Source organism: Mauremys reevesii, linkage group 1, assembly GCF_016161935.1.
Source record: "Mauremys reevesii isolate NIE-2019 linkage group 1, ASM1616193v1, whole genome shotgun sequence".
In the NCBI taxonomy this organism is placed as follows: domain Eukaryota; kingdom Metazoa; phylum Chordata; order Testudines; family Geoemydidae; genus Mauremys; species Mauremys reevesii.
Window position 1 is genome coordinate 10,178,334 of NC_052623.1, and position 25,487 is coordinate 10,203,820.

Consider the following 25,487-nt stretch of genomic DNA (forward strand, 5'->3'; position numbering starts at 1 on the left):
CTGAGTCACCCCAACAGCCCAGCTGAGTTCTGTGCCTCTGCACAGAACATCTGCCAATGGAAACAGGTTGCAGCTTTTACACATCACTTTGCATTTTAAAGATAGTGAAACCTCCCAACGTACCCAATTCCTGATAGAAGGGGAGCCACTGTCACCAGACGTCTTCACCTAAAAGGACAAGAAGTCAGTGCTGAGGTTGACCAGGCAGCAGGCAGTATCTGTACAGACATGGAGGGAAGTGTCTTTATGAAGCATGTCTGCACATTCCCCTGGGGGCTACTTGGCCATCAGGGAACCTCAGCTGCTTGGCTTCATGTTTACCAGCTTTAACCCCATCACGGCCAATGGCAAACTGCAAGAGGGCAAATCACGGGGGATGTGCAGTGATGCTACATAACTGGGCTGCAGTGGAAGTCCTGCTGCAGGTTCTATTCCTGGAATCTGGGCCTGTCATCACTGTTCGTATGGTTCCGATTAGTCACATGGTTCCTTCGGGGGTGGTGAGTGGTAACGATGAAGCTGTCACAGCTGTGATCTTGCTGAAATAAAGCAAATAATAATAATAATATTGGACCAGATTTCTCTCTGGCAGCCCCCCTTCCTACAATACAAACCCATGGTGCAGGCCAGGAAAGGGGGATTTCACAAAACTCCGTACATGGAAATTTCCACCAGATCGTTGCAGGAGTCGTGGTCCCTTCCCTTCTCCCTGAGGAATGAAAGACGGGACCCAGGATCTAGGGATTCCCAAAGTTAGGCACAGATCTCAGTTATCCACTGGTGTCTAGGCCCCCCACCCACAGTCTCTGTTCCTTCACAACTGCTCTAGGACCCTCTCCAGCTCCCGGCTAGCACAGGTTCATCAGAGATGTGCTACCAGGGCCTGTCACAGTAGCCACTGCCTGCAGGATCTGCTGAAAGGGCCTTGTACAGGGTGGAGGGGGCTGCACAGAGATGGGAAGGCTGGTTAGAGGAGCTGATGGGCACAATACCCCAGCCATAGATTGGGCAGGAGATTTTGATCTTTCTATACCCTGAATCCATCCACAGAGTGAGTCAGTGCAAACTTCATTTATGTTGCGTGGAAGCAGCAGATGAAAAGCTTCCCTTTTCTGTTGTGGATCCAAGGAGCTGCAGCTGGGCAATATCATGGCAGCAGAGATTTCAGGGAAAAAATATCTATTTTGTATGAAACTTATCTAGTTCAGTATTGGACCAGTTAGTCTTTTGGCTTTCAGAACATTCCCTGGCAATGGGTTCCACAGCTGACTGTACTTTGTGTAAAAAGTCCCTTATTTTCTTTTAAACCTGCTGCCGACTAACTTCCTGGGGTGACCCCTGGTTCTTATGAAGGGGTAAATAACACTTCCTGATTCACTTTCTCCACAACACCCATGATTTTATAGACCTCTGTTTTATCCCCAAGCTGAAATGTTTCAGGCGTTTTAATGTCTCCTTATATGGAAGCTGTTCCATAGCCCTAAACATTTTTCTCACCCTTCTCTGTACTTTTTTAAATTCTAATATATTTTTTTTGAAATGGGATTGTTGGTGTCACTAGGCATGACTCTAGGTAACTCAGGAGGGTGGAAAACCATAAGTGTCAATAAAGCCTTTTGTAGTAGGCCTGAATGAACTAAAGTCACTCCATGTCTGACCAAAGTGCTTCCATGTTTATGTTTGAACTTTAATTGACCTAACAGGCCGGCAACAAAGAATGGTTATCAGTTACAACACCTTCACCAGAAGGTAATAACAAGGCCTGCTATAATGAGCCTGCTTGCTCAAAGAGGGAGTAAAACAAGATAACTGTTCACAGAAGAGTTACTAACGAGCTAAAGTGGTTTTGCCAAGTATGATTTAACCTGTTTAGTGTAAGTGCTATTGCAAAGTGTATTTGGTACATGTGAATAGACGGGAGGGGCAAGAAGGGGGGTAAAGGGGGATGAGGAGTGTGGGGGAATGGAAATGCTTAGCTGAAATCATGTATAAAGAGAGAGAGCTGTTTGTATCAGTGTGCAGGATTTGAGATTGCTATGTCTCCCTTGCACCTTATTTGGGGTCAAATAAACCTGGTTTGTTTCTCCACCCTGGTGTGTTAATTAGTGCGGCACACACCGGGCAACGAACCCCTGTTGCTGTCCTCGGGCCTCTGTGCCGGCAACAGGATGAAGAAAACTACAAAAACTAATCAAGGTGTGGGTATACCACGGATTTATATAGAGGCATCATGATATTTTCTGTCTTATCGTCTGTCACTTTCCTTATGATTTCAAACATAAGCAGGGGGTGGAAACCCCCGGCCCCACTCCTTCTGCTCCACCCCCACAGTTGGAGTGTTGACAGCCGCTCACCCCCCGCTCCTGGAGAAGCCCAGAGCTTCCACAGACCCCATGGCTGGAGCAATGAGCCTGTAGCAGGGTGGACCCTGCTCCTGCCCTGAGAGGTTTAAAAGTGGCCTGGCAGGGCTTGAGAGCAGCTGCTCTAGGCTGGGCTGATTGGGGAAGTGGCTGCAGCTGGGGCCACGCCCCAAACTGAGCCAAGGGCCTTATAAGAAGGCCAGGGAAGCTAGAAGCCAACAGAGTCTCTCTCTAGCTATAGAGGGAGATGGGCCTGGCTGCAGGGAGCTGGACACAGGGTACCTGAATGAAGCAGAGCTGGGGAAAGGCAGAGGAGCCGGGGAGCTCCAGCCTGGAAAGCCCCAGGCTGTGGCCTAGCGAAGGGCTAACAGGTACTGTGGGTTGCAGAGGGCAGCCCAGGGGTAGGCCAAAGCAGCAGGTCCAAACCCCTTTGCCTGTGATGAGTGGGCTGATACTGCAGTCTGCCCCAGGGCGTGGGGCTAGGCAATGACTGGTAGTAGCCATACACTGAGGTGTGGTGGGGATAGTGGGTGGGGATTCCCCGAGGAGGGGAGACCCTAAGAGAAAGGGGTTACTGCCAAGGGGTGGCACCCCATGTAAAAGGGCACTGGGTCCAGGGAGGGACACGGGGGCCAGAGAACAGGTGGATCACCAGCCTGCAGAGGGTGCTCCAGTGCTGGACTGAGCTAATTCCCAGACTCACCAGCAGGAGGCGCTGCAGGGGTGAGTCCGACCTGTCTACAGAGCCCCTCCAGCCAGGGCTGGGTCTAGGCACCAGCGCTCCAAGCATGTGCTTGGGGCGGCATTTTCCAGGGGTGGCACTCCACCACTGCCTCTTTTTTTTTGGCTTGGGGCTGCAGAAAGCCAGGAGCCGGCCCTGGCCAGAGCCCTGCCACTGGAGAGCCAGAGCATCGTCCGCTGGAGCCGAGCCCGGGCTGCGGCGGCGAGAGAGGCTCCCGGAGTATGTGAGGAGCCGGGGAGGGAGGGAAGCGGGACCTGGGATGCAGGGAGGGAGAAGGGGTCCTGCTGCCACCACCGCTGCTGCGCTGAGTCTACCCAGGGTGGCGCGGCGTTTCCCCGCCCAAGTGGGCTGTGCAGGGCGCTGCCGGGCTGGGCAGGGGGCGCGGATCCCGGCTCGCGCGCTGACAGGGTGAGTGGCTGGGCAGCCCGAGCTGCCAGGGAACTGCCTCCTGCCCCGGACCCAGCCCACCACGCACCTCCCCCACCTCAGCCTGCCCTGGGTGCACAAACAGGACAACACAAGAGTGCTTTCACTTAAAACTAAACTTTACTTAGTCTCAAGCACTTTCACATGTCCATAACAGGTCAGTAAAACACTCCCAACCCGTGATAATTACCAAAGCTGAGTGTGGCTTTCAAATGACACAGTGGCAGCCTGTCTGCCACTGGGGAACAGAAGATGCATCCAGAGGGAGACACCAGTCCCAAAGAGTCCCCAAAAAAGTCCCCTTATTTATACATTAGTAATAGAATGACATGTCCCTTAAAGGAACCTTCTTAAGTGAGCATTTCAATGATCAAGCAAGAAGTTCCTTCTGATTATTGATTAACCAGGTGTGAGTTTTTCCAGAGCCTGCAGCCTTGAGACCCCCAAGAGATATTCCTGGGGCACATCCTGCTCTTCTAAAATGTATCAGCAACTTCAACATTATTCTTATCAGGAAGGACGCAGGGTCAAGCTGCCCTTTCTGTGGCACCCAAAACCCCCTCTCCTCCTGCCTTGGTCAAGCTGAGATTGCTGAATGGCCAATTGACAGCTTGCTGACTAGGCTGCCTTTAACAATAAGCCATAGTGGTTTCAAGCACTTTACTGGTTTGCCAAAGTCTCCCCCTACACACTCCCCACACAAGAGAACTCCTGGAAACACTTGAGGAACAAAGACTGAACTGGGGGAAATCCTAGTCCCATGCTAAAGGGATTTCTAGCATACATATGAAAACTTGGTGGACAGCTTGTATCATCAGTCAGGATGAGAAATTCATAATTCATATCCAGTCTATCTAGCACGTTAACTTTAGTTCATGTTTTTGTTTATTTGCTAGGTAATCTGCTTTGATCGGATTTCTATCACTTTTAATCACTTCAAATCCATTTTTTTAAAATTAATAAACCTGTGTTATGCTTTATCTTTGCCAGTGTGTTTTGAATAAAGTGTCTGGGGAAAATCTCATCTCTGTGTACAAAGGCTGTTGCATATATTTCCCACATCAAGGGGAAAGTGACCTGTATTAATGAGCTTATTCTGTACAGACTCCTGTGCAGTGCAAGGTGGTATAATTTGGGGTTTATACTCCAGCAGGGGTGCAAGGCTGGATAGCTGGGAAATTGGCTGTTGTCTCCTGCCTGTCTTTGAGTGGCTTAGGTAAAGCACTCAGGAGGCTCAGTAGGGTATGTGGTGCCACCTGCTGTCGTTTTGGGTGATAACAGGGCTTGAAGAAGCTGACTGTGTCACCAACAAAACAATGTAAGATTGGCCAGCCCAACTGGAGGGTTCAGAGGCACAGCGGTTCCCACAGCTGCCAGACTGCACCCCGGGGGTGACAACCTGTCATGTGTGTTACTCAGCTTCCTGGTTTCACAATCTCCATTGCAGCGAGATTACTGAAGAAGCTGAGTAGCCCATACTGTCTCCTCAGCTACCCTGGAACCTGCATGTCACATAATAATAAAAAGTTCCCTGTGCTAACCCTGCAACTGCTGGGCAGTGGCCACAGCTGCACCAGGGGAGGCTTAGCCTGTTTCAGCCTATTATATTCACCACCTGTGGTTCCCAGCATTCTGTTCGCTTTTTTGACTGATGCTGCAAACTGAGCAGATGTTTTCAGAGAACTATCCACAATGACTCCAAGATCTCTTTCTTGACTGGCAATAGCTAATTTGGCACCATCATTTTGCCTGTACCGTTGGGATTAGGTTTTTCCAATGTGCGTTATTTTTTGCATTTATCAACACTGAATTTCATCTGCCCTTTTGTTGCCCAATCCCCAGGTTATGTGAGATCCCTCTGTTACTCTTCACGGTCTGCTTTGGACTTAAAAATATTGAATAATTTGATCTCATCTGCAAATTTTGGCACCTCATTGCTTCCCTCTTTTTCCAGTTCTTTTATGAATATGTGGAACAGCCCTGGCCCCACTCCAGACCCCAGGACGACCCCACAATTTACATCCCTCCATTCTGATAACTGACCATTTACTCCTACCCTTTGTTTCCTAACTTTTAACCAGTTACTTATCCAGGAGAGACCCTTCCTTCTTTTCCCATTAATGCTTACTTCTCTTTATAGCCTTTGGTGAGGGACCTTGTCAAAGTTTTTCTAAAAGTCCCGGTACATTATATCATCATTAACAGGTGTATTGTGAGCAAGACACGAGAAGTCATTCTTCCGCTCTACTCTGCGCTGGTCAGGCCTCAACTGGAGTATTGTGTCCAGTTCTCCAGTTCTGGGCACCGCATTTCAAGAAAGATGTGGAGAAATTGGAGAGGGTCCAGAGAAGAGCAACAAGAATTATTAAAGGTTTTGAGAACATGACCTACGAAGGAAGGCTGAAAGAATTGGGTTTGTTTAGTTTGGAAAAGAGAAGACTGAAAGGGGACATGATAGCAGTTTTCAGGTATCTGAAAGGGTGTCATCAGGAGGACGGAGAAAACTTGTTCACCTTAGCCTCTAATGATAGAACAAGAAGCCATGGGCTTAAACTGCAGCAAGGGAGGTTTAGGTTGGACATTAGGAAAAAGTTCCTAACTGTCAGGGTAGTTAAACACTGGAATAAATTGCCTAGGGAGGTTGTGGAATCTCCATCTCTGGAGATATTTATAAGTAGGTTAGATAAATGTCTATCAGGGATGGTCTAGACAGTATTTGGTCCTGCCATGAGGGCAGAGGACTGGACATGATGACCTCTCGAGGTTCCTTCCAGTCCTAGAGTCTATGAATCTATGAATCTAGATCACCCTTGCACACATGTTTGTTAGTCCGCTCAAAGAATTCTAATAGATTGGTGAGGCATGATTTCCCTTAGCAAAAGACATGTTGACTGTTCCACAGCAAACGATGTTCATGTGGGTGTCTGATCATTCTGTTCTTTACTATAGTTTAAATCAATTTGCCTGGTACTAAAGTTAGGATTACTAGCCTATAATTGCCTGGATCACCACTGTAGCCTTTTTTTTTAAAAAATCAGCATTATATTATCTACCAGTTACCTGGTACAAAGCCTGACTTATACCACAGTTAGTAGCTCTGAAATTTGGTATCATAGTTCCTTTAGATCTATTGGGAGAATGTCATCTGGTCCTGATGACTTTTAATGTTTAGTTTATCAGTTTGTTCTAAAATCTCTGTGATGCGTTGTCCCCCCCAGGGTGCAGTCAGGAAACCAGTGGAATCACTGAACCCCCTATCCATTCATCTCAGTTGGGCTCTCCATAGTGCTCTTCTGGTGACACAACAAGCTGCTCCAGGCCCTGGTATCATCCAACATGACAGCAGTTGGTGCCTAAAACCAACTGAGATACCTGAGTGCTTTACCTAAGCTTCTCAAGGACAAACAGGAGGCAACAACCAATTTCCAATCTCTCAAGCCTTGCACGCTTGCTGAAGTATAAACCCAGATTTATGCCATTTTGTATTGCACAGAAATCTGTACAATGCATACTCATTAATATAGGTGGCTTTCCCCGCGATGTGGGAAAGATATGCAAAAAACTTTATTTACAGAGCTGAGATTTTTCAAGACACTTCATTCAAAACACACTGATTATGGTAAAACATAACACAAATTTATTATCTCGAGAAAGGTAGATTTTAAGTCATTATAAGTGACAGCAAATGGATCTAAGCAGATTACATGGCAAATAAATAAATAATGCAAAATAAGCCTAAAATACTTGACAGACTGGATATGAATTAGCAATTTCTCCACCTGGCTGGTGATACAAGCACATCACTGAGTTTTCATGCACAGTCTAAAAATCCCTTTAGCCTGGGACCCAGCACTTCCCACTATTCAGATTTTTTTCTTCATTTGTTTCCATGAGTTCTCTTGTGTGGGGAGAGAGAGAGGGGAGAGAGGATGTCACTCTCTACCTTGTATAGTTTTCCAATATGGTGGGAACCCTTTGTTTCAAGCCAAGTTCCCAGCCCAGTTTGTGGAAAAATACAGGAACCAAAATGGAGTTCAGTGTCATATGGTCTTGTTCCATACCCTTGCATGCCCTGCTGAGTCATAGCAGCCATTACTCATAGACTGGCTGAAATGTCACAGGAAGGCGAAGCTCTTTCGTGGTTCATAGTCTTTGTTGACAAGCCCTCAGCACTGTCTAGCTTCTTCACTGTAGTCCTTGAAAATTTACTTGAGAGTGTTACCCAGACTAAGCATGTTTGAAATACAGATTTTTAGTTACTATTCATAACTTCAGGTACAAAAATGATACACGTGCACAAATAGGATCATCAAAATCTGCTAATCATAACTTTTCCAGTGACACCTCTCAAGACATATTTTGTACGAGATTCATTGTAATTATGATATCACTATGACGAATATGGGATGCAGCATCACAGCCTCCTCTACTGACACCACAAAGTGGGGAGCTCCTCAGATTTGTAACCTGAAAAGAATGGCTCTGGTGTGGGAATCTCCCTCACATCCTCTGCAGTGAAGACTAAGGCAAAACATTCATTTATGCACTGCACAACAGACTCATCTTTCTTGAGTGCTCCTCAATTTTCCAGTAGCCCCACTTATTGTTTGGATGGCTTACTGCTTCTAACATATGTTAAAAAAAATTCTCTTAGTTTTGGTGTCTTTTGCTCATTGCTTTTCAGATCTCCTACACTAGGTACTCGGTATCACTAAGCCCCTTCATTAAGTGTGAGACACACTGCCAAAAATTATGAGATTGGTTTAGAAATAATGAGATTTAAATAGACACTAATGTGCGGTTCATTTTCACTTGGCTTTGGTTTCTGAGCCATTGGGGTCACCTGCTTCAGGTTTTCTAGCTTTTCTTCAGGTCTGTTTAAATATACTTCTTAAAGAAAATCAAAATCTGAGAGTCCTGCACAGTGATTGCAGAAGTTGGGGATTCCAGAATGACAGGAAATAGTGTGTCTCCCTCAATAAAATCCCAAGAGGTGAAACTGCGGCCATATCTTCAGTGGAGCACCGAATAACAAGGGTACTGAGAGCTGGTTAATTGACATTTCTTGTCACACAGTCCATCAGCGACAGAGACGGTGTGTCCTTCTGCACTGGACTATGGAGCCCCGGGTTATAAGGAACAGGGTTATGACACAGACAGCCGGACATAACAGTAACAGGCTCACAGACTCACTGGGTACCTGAGACACAGCTCAGAGCTAAGCAAGGCCAATCAAATTGTTAATAGATAGGGTTGTGACCTAAGACCAGCTCCAAATGTCTGCTGCTATTGGACACAAAAAACCCCAATGATCTAGCTACCCCCTAACTTGGTAATGATGGAAATTTGTGTGCAGGGTGTGAGGTCTATCTATAGCGCTCAGTGCTCATGGAGCAGATGGGGGTCAGGATCAGACCAAGGGGCAGCCCAACAGGACTCAGTTTGGCCAGGCAACACTCTACAGGTCCTTTGCTCTCTGAAAGCATGTCCTGATTCCCCCCACTATAGCCAAGCTGCAGGGGTGACCCAGAACTCCAATGTCAAAGTGTGCTGTGCTAATGGCAGACCTCATCATGAAGGGTTGTTGGGAAAACTTCAGGTTCTCCACCCAGTTCCTTATGAAATCATCTTTATGAGACAGAGCTGAAATCTCCGTGATGAACACAAGCTATGCACAGACATGTCATTGGGCTCAATATGGGGTAACTGAATGAAATTCTGCAGAAGGTCGGACTAGGTGATCTAATGGTCCCTTCCGGCCATAAATTATATGAATCTATTAATCGTTGTCTTGAGTGGATCATTATCTTGGATGCAGCTTGAACAAGTTTCTCCTCTGAATGCTGATAGCGACTCAGTAAGTACAGATACTGGCCAAGAAGAATTGGGATTGTCACAGTAAAATTGTGTATATGGTCTCTTCACCCTCTAAATCAAGTCCTCTCCTGTCTTGGGGGGAATATCACAATTGTCCCACTCTTCCAGCTGGGAACAACACCTCATCAATGCTAAATGCTTATCACCAAGCAGGTCCAACTGGACACCTCAGTCTCTTCCCTTTGGGTGCTTGTGAGCAGAGCTCTAGAGTCACCGCCAGCCTCCTTAAAACTAGTAGCTTTATTAGCAAAGAGCAGAAAGCATTAGAAGAAATTATTTTAAAATATCAGGCAGTGGTCACATGTCTACATTCATCTATCTCACGTCTCACTACAAGCTAAGTTAGACAGGATTTGCTCACGAGATAGAGGAACAGAACTGGTCCAACGTACATTCTTTTGGGAAGCCAAGGAGCTCCTGGGACCCAGCCTAGTTTCCCTGTGTCTCTGAGAGCATCTTCCCATCTGTTTGCTCCTTTCTTGTGGAAGCAGCTTATGATGAAATGTGTGTGAGCCTGGGCCCAGTCACCATAGTGCTCAGCCGTGTCCGTATTACAGGGTCAAGGTGTGAAGCTGACCTTTGCCCTCAGACTGATTTCTCCCAGCCAGATGTCTAAGATGAGGTCCATGTGGCCATTTCTCCATTGCTTGTCAGTTAGACCCATTCAGCCTCAAGGGCTTGCAAACACCGGCCCAGTGACTGTGCTGAAACTCCCAGCATAACTGTGATACTCCCACACTCCCCTCAGAAATCCACTGCCTACCCCCCACTGTCACCCCCGAGCACCCCCACATCTGCCACAGACACCAACGTGCTGGAGTCACGGGGATTCCCAGAAGCAGCTGTCACAGCAGGCTGTGGTAAGAGGCCTTTTATATACAAATGTCAGAGGTGTTGCTCTGTGGATCCCTGACACAGCCCTGATCTTAGGGTCTCAGAGTATCTGATCACCTTGAATGTCTTTATCCTCCTGCCACCACTGTGAGGCAGGGCCGGCCTATTATCCACCTGTGCAGAGGCTCAGAGACAGACAATGGCTTGTCCACGGTCATGCACAGCAAGGGAATCAAACCCAGTTGTCCTGAGTCACAGAGCAGTGCCCTTCCAAGCGGTGACAGGCCCAGATCAGTTCTCCACTGTGCCACAAGAGCTCCAACCTCAGCTGCAGAGAGCGGGGAGGAACAGGAGCTTGTTACAGGGGTTTGATTCACTGGTCTTTTCTCCCACTGCCTCAGTGGACTTTAGAGCAGCCTGGGGGCTGAGCTGATATACGCCCGGTGGTAATGGCTTGCAAGTGCACAGCCCACTCTGGCCAAGACCCAGTGGACTGGGGCCACCCCAGAGTGCCCCCTTGGGGTCTGAGGTAGCATAGCAGGCACCCTGCCCTTCCTGTAAGGTCCTTGCCATGACTTACTCTCAGCCTGGGATACTGAAAACAAGAGCCCCCTTCTGTGGGGTCACATTAATTCCACCTTCTCCATTACACGGGCTCTCCTATCCTCCGGCTCCATCCTCCTCCTTTACTCATTAGCCCCCCACCACACTGCTTGCTGGGGTCAGTTTTGTTTCAGGCTTGCTGCAGCCTCATTGGCTTCTCCCCAGCTGGTACCCATGATATCTCAGTCCCTCTCTCCTGAGCTGAGCGAGGGCAGCTGTCCGTCCCGTGCTGGTGTCACCCATGTTTCGAGAGAGGATGCAGCCTGCTTGCCCTCCTAAGGCTCCTCCTGTTTTGCATGGAGTGAAGGGAGCCCTGCCCTGCCCTACGAGGCTCTTACAAAATCAGTAGCCTGGGATTTCCCAAAGTACTAACTATTCCCCAGGACCATCTTCCTCCCTCCCTCTAGCTGGCTCTACAAAGCTTCTGTCAGTTGCAAAAGTCACAGGAATCTTAAAGGGCCACACCCTGGATCAGGGGTTGATTGACCTCCCTAATCTCTGCTACCCATAAAGGAGATAATCCCCAACACTGAATGAGGGTGGACCACCCACCTGAATTGGGCAGGAGAGTCCCAAAATGCAGAGTTCGAGTCCCAGTGTGGGATGAAAGACTCAGAAACAGTATTTGTCTGGAATTCTCTGCAGTGCCGATCCACACCTGCTCTTGGCAGAGCCACCCTTTTCCCTTAGCCCCACCGCACTATGAGGCCCCACCCTGCTCCTCTTTCCCCAGAGGCTGGATCTCCTGAATGGGGCCGGTGGAGGTTCTGGGTTTCCCCAGAATGGCATTTGATCCCTGGGCTTCTTTTACCATGGCCAGGCTCTGACATCCAGCCTGGTCACTGAGTGGGGCTTGGCATAAGTGAAGGAGCAGGAGGTGGGAGTTCACAGGGAAGAAGAGGGCCAGGGGTGAGGCCATGGAGGGGCGGGACTCCTGAATCTGTCTTCCTAATTCGTTTTGAGAAGGTTGTCACCCTACCCTGAATGGGCTGGACTGGGACAGGAGATCGTTTTGACTCTGTTCTACCCCTTTGAATTGCTGGGGCAGCAGAAATGGAGGGGAGAGGAATATGGGCCTGAGTCTCTTGTCAGAACACCTGTGGGTCAGACTCTGACTCATACAGCCAGCTCTGCTCTGCTTCCATGTGGAGTGAGCTCTGCGGGTGTGCTGTGTGCAGAGACACCAGTGGTGGTAGTGGCGGGGCTATCTAAATGGCTTCTCTTGTGACTCCTGCAATAATGATGTCTCTGACATGCCTCAGTTACAAGCACCTGGCTGAGGGTGTGGGGGAAGGGTGGGTGTCTGTGCCCCTTGAATAGCCCCTGTCCCCAGCTGGTGCAGCCCCCATGGATCACACAGCACCCAGAGCGCTCGGGAAGGGCCAGGGGTGTGACTGCAGAACAGCTCTGCAGCTTTTTTCATGGCCTATGGATGTTTAACCACAGATGGGACAATGATAGGCCAGGTGTAATGGGAAACAACATCCACGTCCCTTCTCTTTATTGAGAGTATTGACAGGATTTCTGAGGTTGGAGCAGCCACCGATATGGCTCTTTATGGGCCAACATCCTACCAGTCCCCTGGCTCTCCACGAACACAGTCACTTTGTAAATGCTGCTGCCTGCCTTGGTCTCCATCCCCCAGTGCCCTGTCCTCCCTCAACACAGGGTGGAAATAACCCCTATACCATTGCTTCAGGCCTTAGACCCCATCTGAATCTGTCTATACAAAGTGTAGATCAGTAGCTCATGTCATTACAGATTTAAGGGTCCAGGATGGAATAAGTCACCAGGTCCTGTGTTTCTTGTTTCATATGCTACCAGCACTGGGGCGGGGTGCTAAATTGACCCTTCACTTCACGAACACCCTGATTATCCTCGAACGAAGGTGTTTGCTTTTCACGCTGTACACAATTGGGTTCATCAGAGGAGGAACCAGAAGGTAGATATAGCCCAGGACAATCTGAAGCAAGGGAGAAGAGCCATTCCCGAATCTGTGTATCAAAGTCAGGCTGAACTCCGGCGTGTAGAAGAGCAGGACGGCACAGAGGTGGGAGACGCAGGTGTTCAGGGCCCTGAGGAACTCTGTGTGGGACGCGATGCTCAGCACTGTTTTGAGGATCATCACATAAGAGAGGAAGATGAGCAGCCAGTCCAACCCCACCGTTAGGACTGTAATAAACAAGCCATAAATGTTGTTGACTGTGATGTCTGCACATGCCATTGTCATGACCTCCATGTGCAGGCAGTAGGCATGGGAGAGGACATTGGTTCGACAATATTGGAACCTCTTCACGAGTAGGGGGAGTGGGAGTATCACAGCCACCCCTCTTAGCACACACACCAGTCCCATCTTGGCTATTCTTGGCAGAGTTAAGATGGAGGCATATCTCAGCGGGTCTCGGATCGCGACAAAGCGGTCAAAGGCCATCAACAAGAGCACGGAGGATTCAATGCATTGAAGTGACTGGATAAAGAACAGCTGGGCAAAACAGGCATCAAAGCTGATCTCCCTGGAGTTAAACAAGAATATGCCCAGTATTGTCGGTATTGTGGCTATCAATAAGCCAAGGTCTGTGACGGCCAACATGGAAAGGAAAATGTACATGGGCTCATGGAGGCTTGGATCTGTTTTTATAATGAACAGAATGACTGAATTTCCTAATATTGAAATAACATAAATTAAGAACAAGGGGACAGGTATCCAGAGATTTTGGATGTCTTCCTGCCCAGGTATCCCAGTGAGAAGGAACACTGCAGAGTTGAATTTGGTGTAATTGACAGCTGACATAATGTACTGTTCAGATCCAAGGCGTTTTGAACTTTCCTTCCTGAAAGGAAAAAGAACAAGAAACTTGATGATATTTAATGAGACATCTTTCTGCTCTCACTACAAGTCTGGAGACTCCCAGGAGATGATGAAAAATCAGCAAAAACAAAGTATTGGATTTACACCACCAATAGCAAGATAGGCATTGCCAGACTGGATCAGACCTTCAGTCCATCTAGCCCAGTATCCACTGCCCAGTTCCACATGCTTCAGAGGAGGGTGGAAGGACTCCTGCAATAGGTAGCTATGAGATAACCTGCTCCAAATGTTTCTTCTGGCACCCACTAGTTACAGATACTTTGTGGTGTAAATCTGGAATGTTTAGAGCCATTCTAAGGCCTGGTCTACACTCAGCTGGGAATCCTGGGAGCAACAGGATGGTCTGTCCACGGACCCCTAAGAGTTTTTAGAAAAGCCCTCACTTGTGTAATTGGATTTTTTGGTTACCCATATAAACATCCAGTACTTCTTTGAATCCTGCTGGGTTCTTAGCCCCATTGATAGCTTGTGGCTGGGAGTTTCGCAGCCTACTTGGGCACTGTGTGATTTTACAATTATGATCTTCGCACAGAAACTCTTTCTGGCCCTCCACTTCTGAGTGTGGCCATTGTATAAAGTGCATGGTGAAAATGGTGATTATATTTATCTCTGTTGCATTAAGGATAGTTATTAACATGTTGCATTATATATATATATTTATATAAAATTATTTTCAAATTCTCCCAGTGATACACTCTGACCCCCAAGAATCTCTCCAGGAGAAGCTAAAGTGCTTTGTCTGGCCAATGTTGACTGAATAGAGAAAGTTTGATCATCCTACAGGTTTCTCTTCATCCTCACAGGAACTGCTCCCTCTCCCCGTGGAAGGGTCTGTAGCTATCTGCAAAGATAAAAGCTGACATGGACAGTTACTTCATCTGGGCGGGGAAGTGGTTGGCACCACAAACACTAGGTTTCCACTAATATCCTCTTCAGTGTGCAAGTTACTTCAGCCATGCTCGTGTAACAGCTAATGGTGAAAATTACACAAAATCGCTATTACCCTGCCCTTTCCTGCACCTCTGCTCCACTCTTTGCTCAAACACAGAGCAGTGGTGTTTTTCTCCGGACTTTTTGGAAAGTCTTGCATGGGTGTTGCAGAGGGATTGTGTTCATGACTCTGATTAGAAACAGCTTCTTGTTAGTTACCAGGAGACAGTATCATACAACTATTCAACATCTTTATTAATGATCTGGATGATGGGATGGATCACACCCTCAGCAAGTTCACAGATGACACTAAGCTGGGGGGAGAGATAGATATACTAGAGGGTAGGGATAGGGTCCAGAGGGACCTAGACAAATTGGAGGATTGGGCCAAAAAAAATCTGATGAGGTTCAACAGGGACAAGTGCAGAGTCCTGCACTTAGGATGGAAGAATCCCACGAACTGCTACAGGCTGGGGACTCCCTGGCTAAACAGCAGTTCTGCAGAAAAGACCTGGGAATTACAGTGGATGAGAAGCTGGATATGAGTCAGCCGTGTGCCCTTGTTGCCAAGAAAGCTAACGGCGTATTGAGGTGCATTAGTAGGAGCATTGTATCAGAGCCACAGGACTCTTTGCTGCTTCTAGTAGGAGCATTGTGAGCAGGTCGAGGGAAGTGATTATTCCCCTCTATTTGGCACTGGTGAGGCTACATCTGGAGTATTGGGTCCAGTTTTGGGTCCCCCACTACAGAAGGGATGTGGACAAATTGGAGAGATTCCAGCAGAGAGCACTGAAAATGATCAGGGGGCTGGGGCACATGACTTAAGAGGAGAGGCTGAGGGACCTGGGGTTATTTAGTTTGCAGGAGAGAAGACTGAGGGGGGATTTGATAGCAGCCTTCAACAAGTACCTGGGAGGGGGGTTCCAAAGAGGATGGAGCTCGGCTGTTCTCAGTGGTGGCAGATGACAGAACAAGGAGCAATGGTCTCAGGTTGCAGTGGGGGAGATCTAGGCTGGATATTAGGAAGCACTATTTCACTAGTAGGGCGGAGAAGCAGTGGAATGGGTTACCTGGGAGAGTGGTGGAATCTCCATCCATAGAGGTTTTTAAGGCCCTGTCATAAACAGATAGTTAAGGGTTAATGCCTCTTTTACCTGTAAAGGGTTAGGAAGTTCACCTAGCCTAGCTGACACCTGACCAGAGGAACCAATGGGGGAACAAGATGTTTCGAAAGGAAGGAGGGAAGTTTTCCTTTGTTTAGTCAGTTTTTCAATTTCATCCGGAGTGAAAAAGATCAAGGAACCAGCCTCTTATCAGAGTAGTAAGTTTTAGAAAGGAATAAATAGGTTTATGTTTATTTTCTTTGTAACTTGTCTTGGTACCATTAAGGGAATTATCAAATTTGGGTATTCTTGTGTGTATTAAAGTTTTTGCCCAGGGGAACATCCTCTGTGTTTTAAATCTGTTGTCTGTGAGAGTAGCTGGTATGCTAATCTCTCCCAGAGGGTTTTCTTTTATCTTTCTTTTCTTTAATTAAAAGCCTTTTTCTTAATACCTGATTGATTTTTCCTTGTTTTTTAGATCCAAGGGGGTAGGTTCTGGATGCACCAGGAGTTGGTGTGAGAAAGGAAGGGGGATGGTTAATTTCTCCTTGCTTTAAGATCCAAGGGGTTTGGATCTGTGTTCACAAGGGAATTCGGGAAGTTTCTCAAGGCTACCCAAGGAAGGGAGTGCTTGTGAATGGTGGCAGCAATACCAGATCTAAGCTGGTAATTGAGCTTAGAAGTGTCCATGCAGGTCCCCACATCTGTACCCTAAAATTCAGAGTGGGGAAGGAACCTTGACAGGCCCGGTTTGACAAAGTCCTGGCTGGGATGATTTAGTTAGGGTTGGTCCTGGTTTGAGCAGGGGTTGGACTAGATGACCTCCTGAGGTCTCTTCCAACCTTAATCTTATATGATTCAATGATTTACTGAACAAGGAGTTCTTGGCATAAAACTGGTTCAAATACTATGTGGAGTATTTTTAAATAATTTCTAAAGCAAAAGCCATTAAGCAGTAAAGTTAACACTGCTCCTTCTTGTAGAGATTCTAACAAATCTGCTGATGGCTTTCAATATACAGGCATGTCATGAACATTTGATGTGTAAAATTTGTATTACAATGAAAAGTTTTGGCATAACATTTACACATCTGTACTTTAGCACACATGACAACCCATTCTTTCCTCTCTCATCTTCTCTCAGAGATGATTTCTCAGGTTAGAGTGGAACTTAAAATATAGCATCTGTCATCTGGATTTCTTCAGAACCGGAAAAGATCGCAGGGTCTCACCCCTCATTCAGTCGCTTGACGGCAAACAAAAGTCTAGCAGCTCCTCTGTCCCCGGGTTAATAGCTGACTGGTTCTCCTCAGGTTCTGTTCTGTCAGTCTGTAGCCTATACCCGGAGCGATAAGAGGCATTGGGGTCAGTATAGAAAATACACATTCCCTGAGCTCTCACTTTCTAGTTCATAATAAATGGAGGCTGTTATTCAGCAGGATGAGAGTTTGCAGGAAGAATTTGAAAGTCAAATGCATGAGTATTCATGGAAATGGAACTTGTTTCCCACAGTAAAATAGTCTATTGCTCTCCCTCTCTCACTGATAGTCTCTGTCCTGTATTCATAAAATCCGTAGCACCTGAGAACAGCATTGGGACAGACATGGAGCTGAGGTGCCATAACGAATGTGTGTGTTAAAGCCAGTTCTTGCGATGTTTGCTGTATAACTATATTGGGTTAACTTTTGGGATGTTTATGTTATGGCTTTATTGGGTGAAACCAGTATGGTCCTTCTTAGTTTAATAGCAAGCTGCTGGAAAACAAAAAGGATGGGAAGGCACAGATCAAGAAATGCCGTCTTCTCAGTAAGCTTTTCAGGGAGGTTGAGAGACAATACTGGAGCTACAAGCTGGGAAGAGGCCACTTCCAGGCTCCAGCCACATTACACAGCTTGTTTTCCAGTACTGGGAGCCTGTCCAGAGATGGGGCAGCTGTTGCTGAGAAGCTCTTCAGACTGGAAGGACAGACACCGCTGGGGAAATCTGAAGGCCCTGGGCCTGCCTGTGTCTGCATCATTTTGGGAGGACTTGGGGTCAGAGAGGTGTACAGACTGTTCCTGGAAAACGCTCTTATTCTCCCATGTTATACTTTATTCCTGCTGTTCAGATTAAACAGTAGTTTGGTTCAAGAAGGCTGGCTGGTCACTCGTCTCAGCATTAGTCACATGCTCACAAAGGGAAGAACCACAGGTGTCGAACCCACTGGGACCTGCTGGATAAGCACAGTCCCCCCGCAGTGGGCTGTAGCCCAGGGTCCAGTCTGAGTGTGGGAGGATCGTGTGATTCCACCCCATGAGAGGGAAGCTTACGAGGTCTGACATCTGGCATTCAGAGAGCAGACACATGCAGTTCGCCCTGTAATTCTGAGGGGTATCTACAGGGCAGACATGCTAGAACCGTCAGCCAGTCAGTAATCAGAAATATGCCATATAGGACCTGTTACCACAGATCAATGCAGCTCTGAATTCCTGTCTTCACAATCGAGCCAGAGAATAAAACCTTTAAAAATGCATTTGCTGGTTCAATTTCCAGAAGCAAATAGACCTGAGGTGATTGGGAACTAGTCACGGATATTCTGGGGGGTCTCCTATCACTCAGCCCCTGGCAGAGTCGGGCCCAGAGCACACGGTACCTCTAGTAATGGAACCCCTTGAGAAATCCTGACTAGGGGCATCAGGGTTTTAACACTCCAAGCTCACATTGAATGTCAGATTTCTATGTAGCTTGAACAACCCACTGTGGATCATGGGCAGATGTAGGGGAGGGGTTCCCAAGCAACCTAGTGCTGCCTGCCCTCCAGCCCTGTTACTGTGTCACCCCGACAGTCCAGCTGAGTTCTCTGCCGCTGCATAGAACATCCGCAAATGGAAACAGTTTGTAGCCTTTACATATCACTTTGCATTTTAAAGATAGTGAAACCTGCCAACGTACCCAATTCCTGCTAGAAGGGGAGCAGCTGACAGCAGAGGTCTTCACCCTAAATGACAAGGAGTCATCGGCGATGTTGCATGGGCAGCAGGCAGTATCTGTTCAGATAGGGAGGCAACTGACTTTATGAAGCATGTCTGCACATTCCCTTGGGGGCCACTTGGCCATCAGGGAACCTCAGCTGCTTGGCTTCGTGTTTACCAGCTTTAACCCCTGTCACGGCCAATGGCAAACTGCAGGAACCCAAATCACATGGAATGTGCAGTGAGGTTACACAACTGGGCTGCAGCGCAAGCCCTGCTGCAGGCTCTGTTTCTGGAATCCGGGCTTGTCATCACTGTTCGTACGGTTCTGATTAGGCACATGGCTACTTTGGGGGTTGTGAGTGGTAACAATGATGCTGTCACAGCTGTGACCTTGCAGAAATAAAATAAATAATAATAATTAATAATATAATACCAAATTTCTCCCCAGCAGCCCACTTTCCTGCATTCCAAACCCAGGGTGTGGGCCAGGAAAGGGAGATTCCACAAGGCTCTGTACATGGGAATTTTTACCAGATCGTTGCAGGAGTAAAAGTCACTTCCCTTCTCCCTGAGGAATGAAGGGCGGGACCCAGGATCTAGGGATTCCCAAAGTTATGCACAGATCTCAGTGATCCACTGGTTGCTAGGCCCCTCACCCACAATTTCTGGGCCTTCACAATTGCTTTAAGACCTTCTCCAGCTCCCTGCTAGCACAGGTTCATCAGAAATGTGCTACCAGGGCCTGTCACAGTAGCCACTGAAGGGGCCTTGTACAGGGCGGAGGGAGCTGCACAGAGATGGGAGGGCTGGTTAGAGTAGCTGATGGACACAGTACCCCAGCTATAGACTGGTCAAGAGGTTTCAAACGTTCTATACCCAGAGTGCACCCATAGACTCTGTCAGTGCCACCTTCATTGATGTTGCATGGAAGCAGCAGATGAAAAGCCTCCAATTTCTGTTGTGGAGCCAAGAAGCTGCAGCTGGGCAATATCACGGCAGCTGAGCTTACAAGCAAAATGATCTGTTATATATGAAAACTCCCCCTAAAATATGGATGAAAAGAAAACATTTAAGTTCCAGTCAAAAATTTAAATGCCGGGAAAATCTCTTTTTTATTCAGCCCAGATCTAGCCCCTGTCAGCACTAGACCCCATCAACATCCCACACTGAACAGCCCCAGGACGTCGGCTAGGGTGGCTATGCCAGCTCCGTAACACAGGCAGCCCCTGGAAATGACCGTTCTGTAGCAGCCCATTGATCACTAGAACAATTTAAGAACATAAGAACGACCTTATTGGGTCATACCAATGGCCCATCTAGCCCAGTGTCCTGTCTTCTGACCAGGGTTAGTGCCAATAGTTCAGAGAGAAGTAACAGATGAGTGAAATTATTGAGTGATCCATCCCCGGCATCTGCTCCCAGCTTCTGACTGTCAGAGGTTTAGAGACACCCAGAGCATGGAGCTTCATCCCTGATCATCTTGGCTTATAGCTATCCTCAGCCAGCTTAGCTAGTTCTGTATTGGATCAGATATTCTTTTGACTTTCAGAAGATCCCCTGGCAATGAGTTCCACAGCTGACTGTACTTTGTGCAAAAAGTACTTTCTTTTGTTTGTTTTAAACCTGCTGCCTACTATATTTCTTGGATGAGCCCTGGTTCTTATGAAGGGGTAAATAACACTTTCTTATTCACTTTCTCCACAGCACTCATGATTGTATAGATCTCTATTATATCCCCGGTTAGTCTTCTCTTTTTCCAAGCTGAAATATTCCAGGCTTTTTAGTGTCTTATCATCTGGAAGCTGTTCCATAGCCCTAAATATTTTTGTCACTCTTCTCTGTACTTTTTCAAATTCTAATATATCCTTTTTTGAGATGGGATGGACAGAACTACAAAAACTAATCAAGATGTGGGTATAGCACGGATTTATGTAGAGATATCATGATATTTTCTGTCTTATTCTCTGTCACTTTCCTTATGATTTCAAACATAAGCACTGTTTCTGCCGCACCGCCACAGCCGGAGTGTCGACACCCCTCCCCTCACCGCCCCCAGAGAAGCCCAGAGCTTCCACAGACCCCATGGCTGGAACAATGAGCCCCTCCACCCCAGATGTTGGAGGATTCCTGGGCTAGCCAGAGCCCCAGCAGCGATGCTCAGCCTACTCTACTGAGACTCGAAGTTGCCCCGCAGGAAAAGCTTGTCTCTTCCCAAAGAAACTCAGCTTTTTATATTCCCATTGCAGGTTCAAGGGGAAAGTGACATATATTAATGAGCTTCTGGTTTACAGACTCCTGTGCAGTGCAAGATGGTATAATTTTGGGTTTATACTCCAGCAAGGGTGCAAGGCTGGATAGCCGGGAAATTGGCTGTTGTCTCCTGCCTGTCTTGGACTATCCAGGAGGCTCAGTTGGGTGTGCAGTGCCACCTGCTGTCATGTTGGGTGATAACAGGGCTTGAAGAGGCTGACTGAGTCACCAAAAAAGCAGTGTAACATTGGGCAGCCCAACTGGAGGGTTCAGAGGCACAGGGGTTCCCACAGCTCCCAGACTGCACCCCGGGGGTGACAACCTGTCACGTGTGTTACTCAGCTTCCTGGTTTCATCAGTAATCTCCATGGAGTGCAGCGAGATTACTGACGAAGCTGAGTAGCCCATACTGCCTCCCCAGGTACCCTGGAACCTGCATGGCACATAATAATAAAACCTTCCCTGTGTGAACCCTGCAACTGCTCGGAAGTGGCCACAGCTGCACCAGGGGAGGCTTAGCCTGTCTTGGACTATTATATTCACCATCTCTGAATGCTGATAGCCACTCAATAAGAATAGCTGCTGGCCAAGAAGAATCAAGATTGTCACAATAAATCCAGGATATATCGTCTTCCTACCCTCTAAACCAGGTCCTTTCCTGTCTTGGGGGGAATCTCACAATTGTCCCACTCTTCCAGCTGGGAACAACACCCCCTCTATGCTAAACGCTTATCACCAAGCAGGTCCGACTGGACACTTCATTCTCTTTCCTTAGGGTGCTTGTGACCAGAGCTCTAGAGTCACCACCAGCCTCCTTAAAACTAGTAAGTTTATTAGCAAACAACACAAAATGTTAGAAGGAATGGTTTTAAAATATCAGGCAGTGGTCACACATCTACACTCGTCTATCTGACGTATCACTACAAGCTAAGTTAGACAGGCTTTACTGTGGAGATAGAGGAACAGAACTGGCACAACTTACATTCTTTTGGGAAGCCAGGGAGCTCTTGGGACCCAGCCTAGTTTCCCTGTATCTCTGAGAACATCTTCCCATCTGTTTGCCCCTTTCTTGTGGAAGCAGCCTGTGCTGAAACCTGTGTGAGCCTGGGCCCAGTCACCATAGTTCTCAGCTGTGTCCATGTTACAGGGTCAAGGTGTGGAGCTGACCTTTGCCCTCAGACTGATTTCTCCAAGCCAGACAGTCTAAGAGGAGACCCCTGTGGCCATTGCTCCATTGCTTCTCAGTTAGACCCATTCAGCCTCAATTGCTTGCAAACACAGATCCAGTGACTGTGCTGAAACTCCCAGCATAACTGTGATACTCCCACACTCCCCTCAGAAGTCCACTACCTACCCCTCACTGTCACCCCCGAGCACCCCCACATCTGCCACAGACACCACAGTACTGTACTAACAGGGCCTCCCAGAAGCAGCTGTCACAGGAGGCTGTTGTAAGAGGCCTTTTATAGACCAATGTCAGAGGTGTTGCTCTGTGGAACCTTGACACAGCCCTGATCTTAGAGTCTCAGAGACTCTGATCACCTTGAATGTCTTTATCCTCCCACCACCACTGTGAGGCAGAGCAGGGCCATTATCCACCTGTGCAGAGGCTCAGAGACAGAGAATATCTTGCCCAGTCAAACACAGCAAGGGAATCAAACTCAGTTGTCCTGAGTCACAGAGCAGTGCCAGACCACAGGCCCAGCCTTCCAGACATTTGAGTGGTGAAAGGCCTGGCTCAGTTCTCCACTGTGCCAGAAGAGCTTCCACCTGAGCTGCAGAGAGTGGGGAGGGCCAGGAGCCTGTTACAGGAGTTTGATTCACTGTCTTGTTCTTCCGCAGCCACAGTGGAGTTTAGAGCAGCCTGGGGGCTGAGCTGATATACGCCTGGTGGTAATGGCTTGCAAGAGCACAGCCCACTCTGGCCAAGACCCACTGGACAGGGGCCACCCCAGCGTGCCTCTCCGGGTCTGAGGTAGCATAGCAGGCAACCTGCTCTTCCCTCTAAGGTCCTTGCCATGACTTGCTCTCAGCCTGGGATACTTAAAACAAGAACCTCTTTTGTAGGGTCACATTAATTCCACCTTCTCCAAAACACGGGCTCTCCTACTTTCCAGCCCCATCCTCCTCCTTTTCTCAGGAGCCCCCCACCCTCCTGCTTGCTGGGGTCAGTCTTGATTCAGGCTTGCTGCAGGTTCACCGGCTTCTCCCCAGCTGGTACCCCTGATATCTCAGTTCCTTCCCCCTGAGCTGAGTGAGGGCAGCTGTCCATCCTGTGCTGGTGTCGCCCATGATTCCAGAGAGGATGCAGCCTGTCTTCCCTCCGATGGCTCCTCCTGTTTCACATGGAGTGAAGGGAGCCCTGCCCTGCCCTACAAGGCCCTCGTCTCAGGCCCTTAAAAAACCAGTAGCGTGGGATTTCCCAAAGTACTAACTATTCCCCAGGACCATCTTCCTCTCTCCCACTAGCTGGCTCTACAAAGCTTCTGTCAGCTCCAAAAGTCACAGAAATCTTGAAGGGTCACATCTGGGATCAGAGGTTAACTGACACCCCTAATCTCTCCTACTCCTAAAGGGGATAATCCCCAACACACCACCTATAATGGCCAATGAATTAGGATGGACAACACATCCCAAAATGCAGAGTTCAAGTCCCAGTGTGTGCTGAAAGATGCCAGAACAGCGTTTCTCCTGAATTCCCTGCAGTGACGATCCACACCTGCTCATGGGCAGAGCCACCCTTTTCACTGTTGTGGGGATGAGGTCCTTAACCCCACCGCGCTATGAGGTACCACCCTCCTCCTGTTTCCTTCGAGGTCACGTCCCCTGAACAGGGCAGGTGGAGGTTCTGGCACTTCCTCCCTGGACTTCTGTGATGAACTGGGACTGTTCTTAATGTGGGGAGTGGGGAGTGCTGAGTGGGGGGTGTTGGCCCGGGAGGACGGTCTGCATTGGGGAATGGGAGACTGGCCTTGAGGGAGGATACCTGAGCATGTAACGTGAGAACCCAGGAAGGGGTGAGAGGCCAGGTAACACCTCTGCCCAGGGAAACTGAACAAAGGCTGAGGAAGAGGCTGGGGGGAGTTTTCAGCTTGGCTGGGAAATCGAGGGGAGCCCTGATGGGGCTCGGGCCTCCCAACGGGGCTGTGGCCTCCCTGGGGCCCAAGATGGACCTAACTAAAGGGTGTCCTGTCGTCTGAACCGGCAAGACCTGTTTTGGACTGTGTTCCTGTCGTCTAAATAAACCTCTGTTTTACTGGCTGGCTGAGAGTCACGTCTGACTACGAAGTGGGGGTGCAGGACCCGGTGGCTATCCCAGGACCCCGCCTGGGTGGACTCGCTGTGGGAAGCGCACGGAGGGGCAGAGGATGCTGAGTGCTCCTAGGAGCCATGTGAGCTTCTTGCCCTGAAAAAGTCTGCTCCAAGGGAGAGGAGGCTCCCCAAAGTCCAGTCTGGCTTTGTGGGGAGCAGTTCCAGAGCATTGCCCAGGGACTCCATAACAACTTCTTTTACCACAGCCTGGCTCTGAGAGCCGGCCTGGCCAGTGGGTTGGGCTTGGGGGAAGAGAGGACCAGGAGGTGGGAGTTCAGGGGGAAGAGGGCCAGGGGTGAGGCCCTGGAGAGGGCAGGGCTCCTTCATCTGTCCTGCTTTTTCCTTTTGAGAAGTTGTTCACCCTACACTGAATGGGCTGGACTGGGACAGGATATAGCCATGACTCTGGAGGGGAGCTGAGGCCCTTTTCTACCACTTTGCATTGCTGGAGCAGCAGAAACGGAGAAGGGGGAAGAGGGACCTGAGTTTCTTTCCAGGACTCCTGTGTGTCAGACCCTCACTCACACACGCAGCTCTGCTCCGCCTCAGTGAGGAGTGAGCTCAGCAGGTTTGTGGTGTGCAGAGCCACCAATGATGGTGATGAGGAGGGGGTTGCTGAATGGCTTCTCTTGGGGCTCCTGCATTAAAGATGTCTCTGACATGACTCAGTCACAAGCACCTGGCTGAGGGATGGGGGAAGGGTGGGTGTCTGTGCCCCTTGAATAGCCCCTGTCCACAGCTGGAGCAGCCCCCATGGATCACACAGCGCACAGAGCACTCAGGAAGGGCCAGGACTGTGACCAGAAAACAGCTCTGCAGCTTTTTTCATCACCCGAGGATGTTTAACCAGAGTGGGAAAGTGACAGGCCAGGTGTAATGGGAAACAACATCCACATCCCTTCTCTTTATTGAGAGTATTGTCAGGAATTCAGAGATTGGAGCAACAAGTGATATGGCTCTTTATGGGCCAACATCCTACCGGTCCCCTGGCTGCTGCCTGCCTTGGTTTCATTCGCCCAGTGCCCTGTCCTCCCTCACCAGAGGGTGGAAACAACCCCTATACCATTGCTTCAGGCCTTAGACCCCCATCTGAACCTGTCTGTACAGAGTGGAGATCAGTAGCTCATGTCATCACAGATATAAGGGTCCAGGATGGAATAAGTCGCTGGGTCCTGTGTTTCTTATTTCCTTTGCCACCAGTACTGGGGCAGGGTGATAAATTGACCCT

At 48.4% G+C, this 25,487-nt stretch overlaps 1 protein-coding gene across 1 annotated transcript; it reads right to left on the reverse strand.

Moving 5' to 3' along the window:
- Nucleotides 1-12,694: 12,694 nt before the first annotated feature.
- LOC120395388 (olfactory receptor 51G2-like) lies at nt 12,695-13,633 on the reverse strand. The gene has a single exon (XM_039519753.1). The coding sequence runs from the start codon at nt 13,631-13,633 to the stop codon at nt 12,695-12,697; it is 939 nt and encodes a 312-aa protein (XP_039375687.1).
- Nucleotides 13,634-25,487: the final 11,854 nt, after the last annotated feature.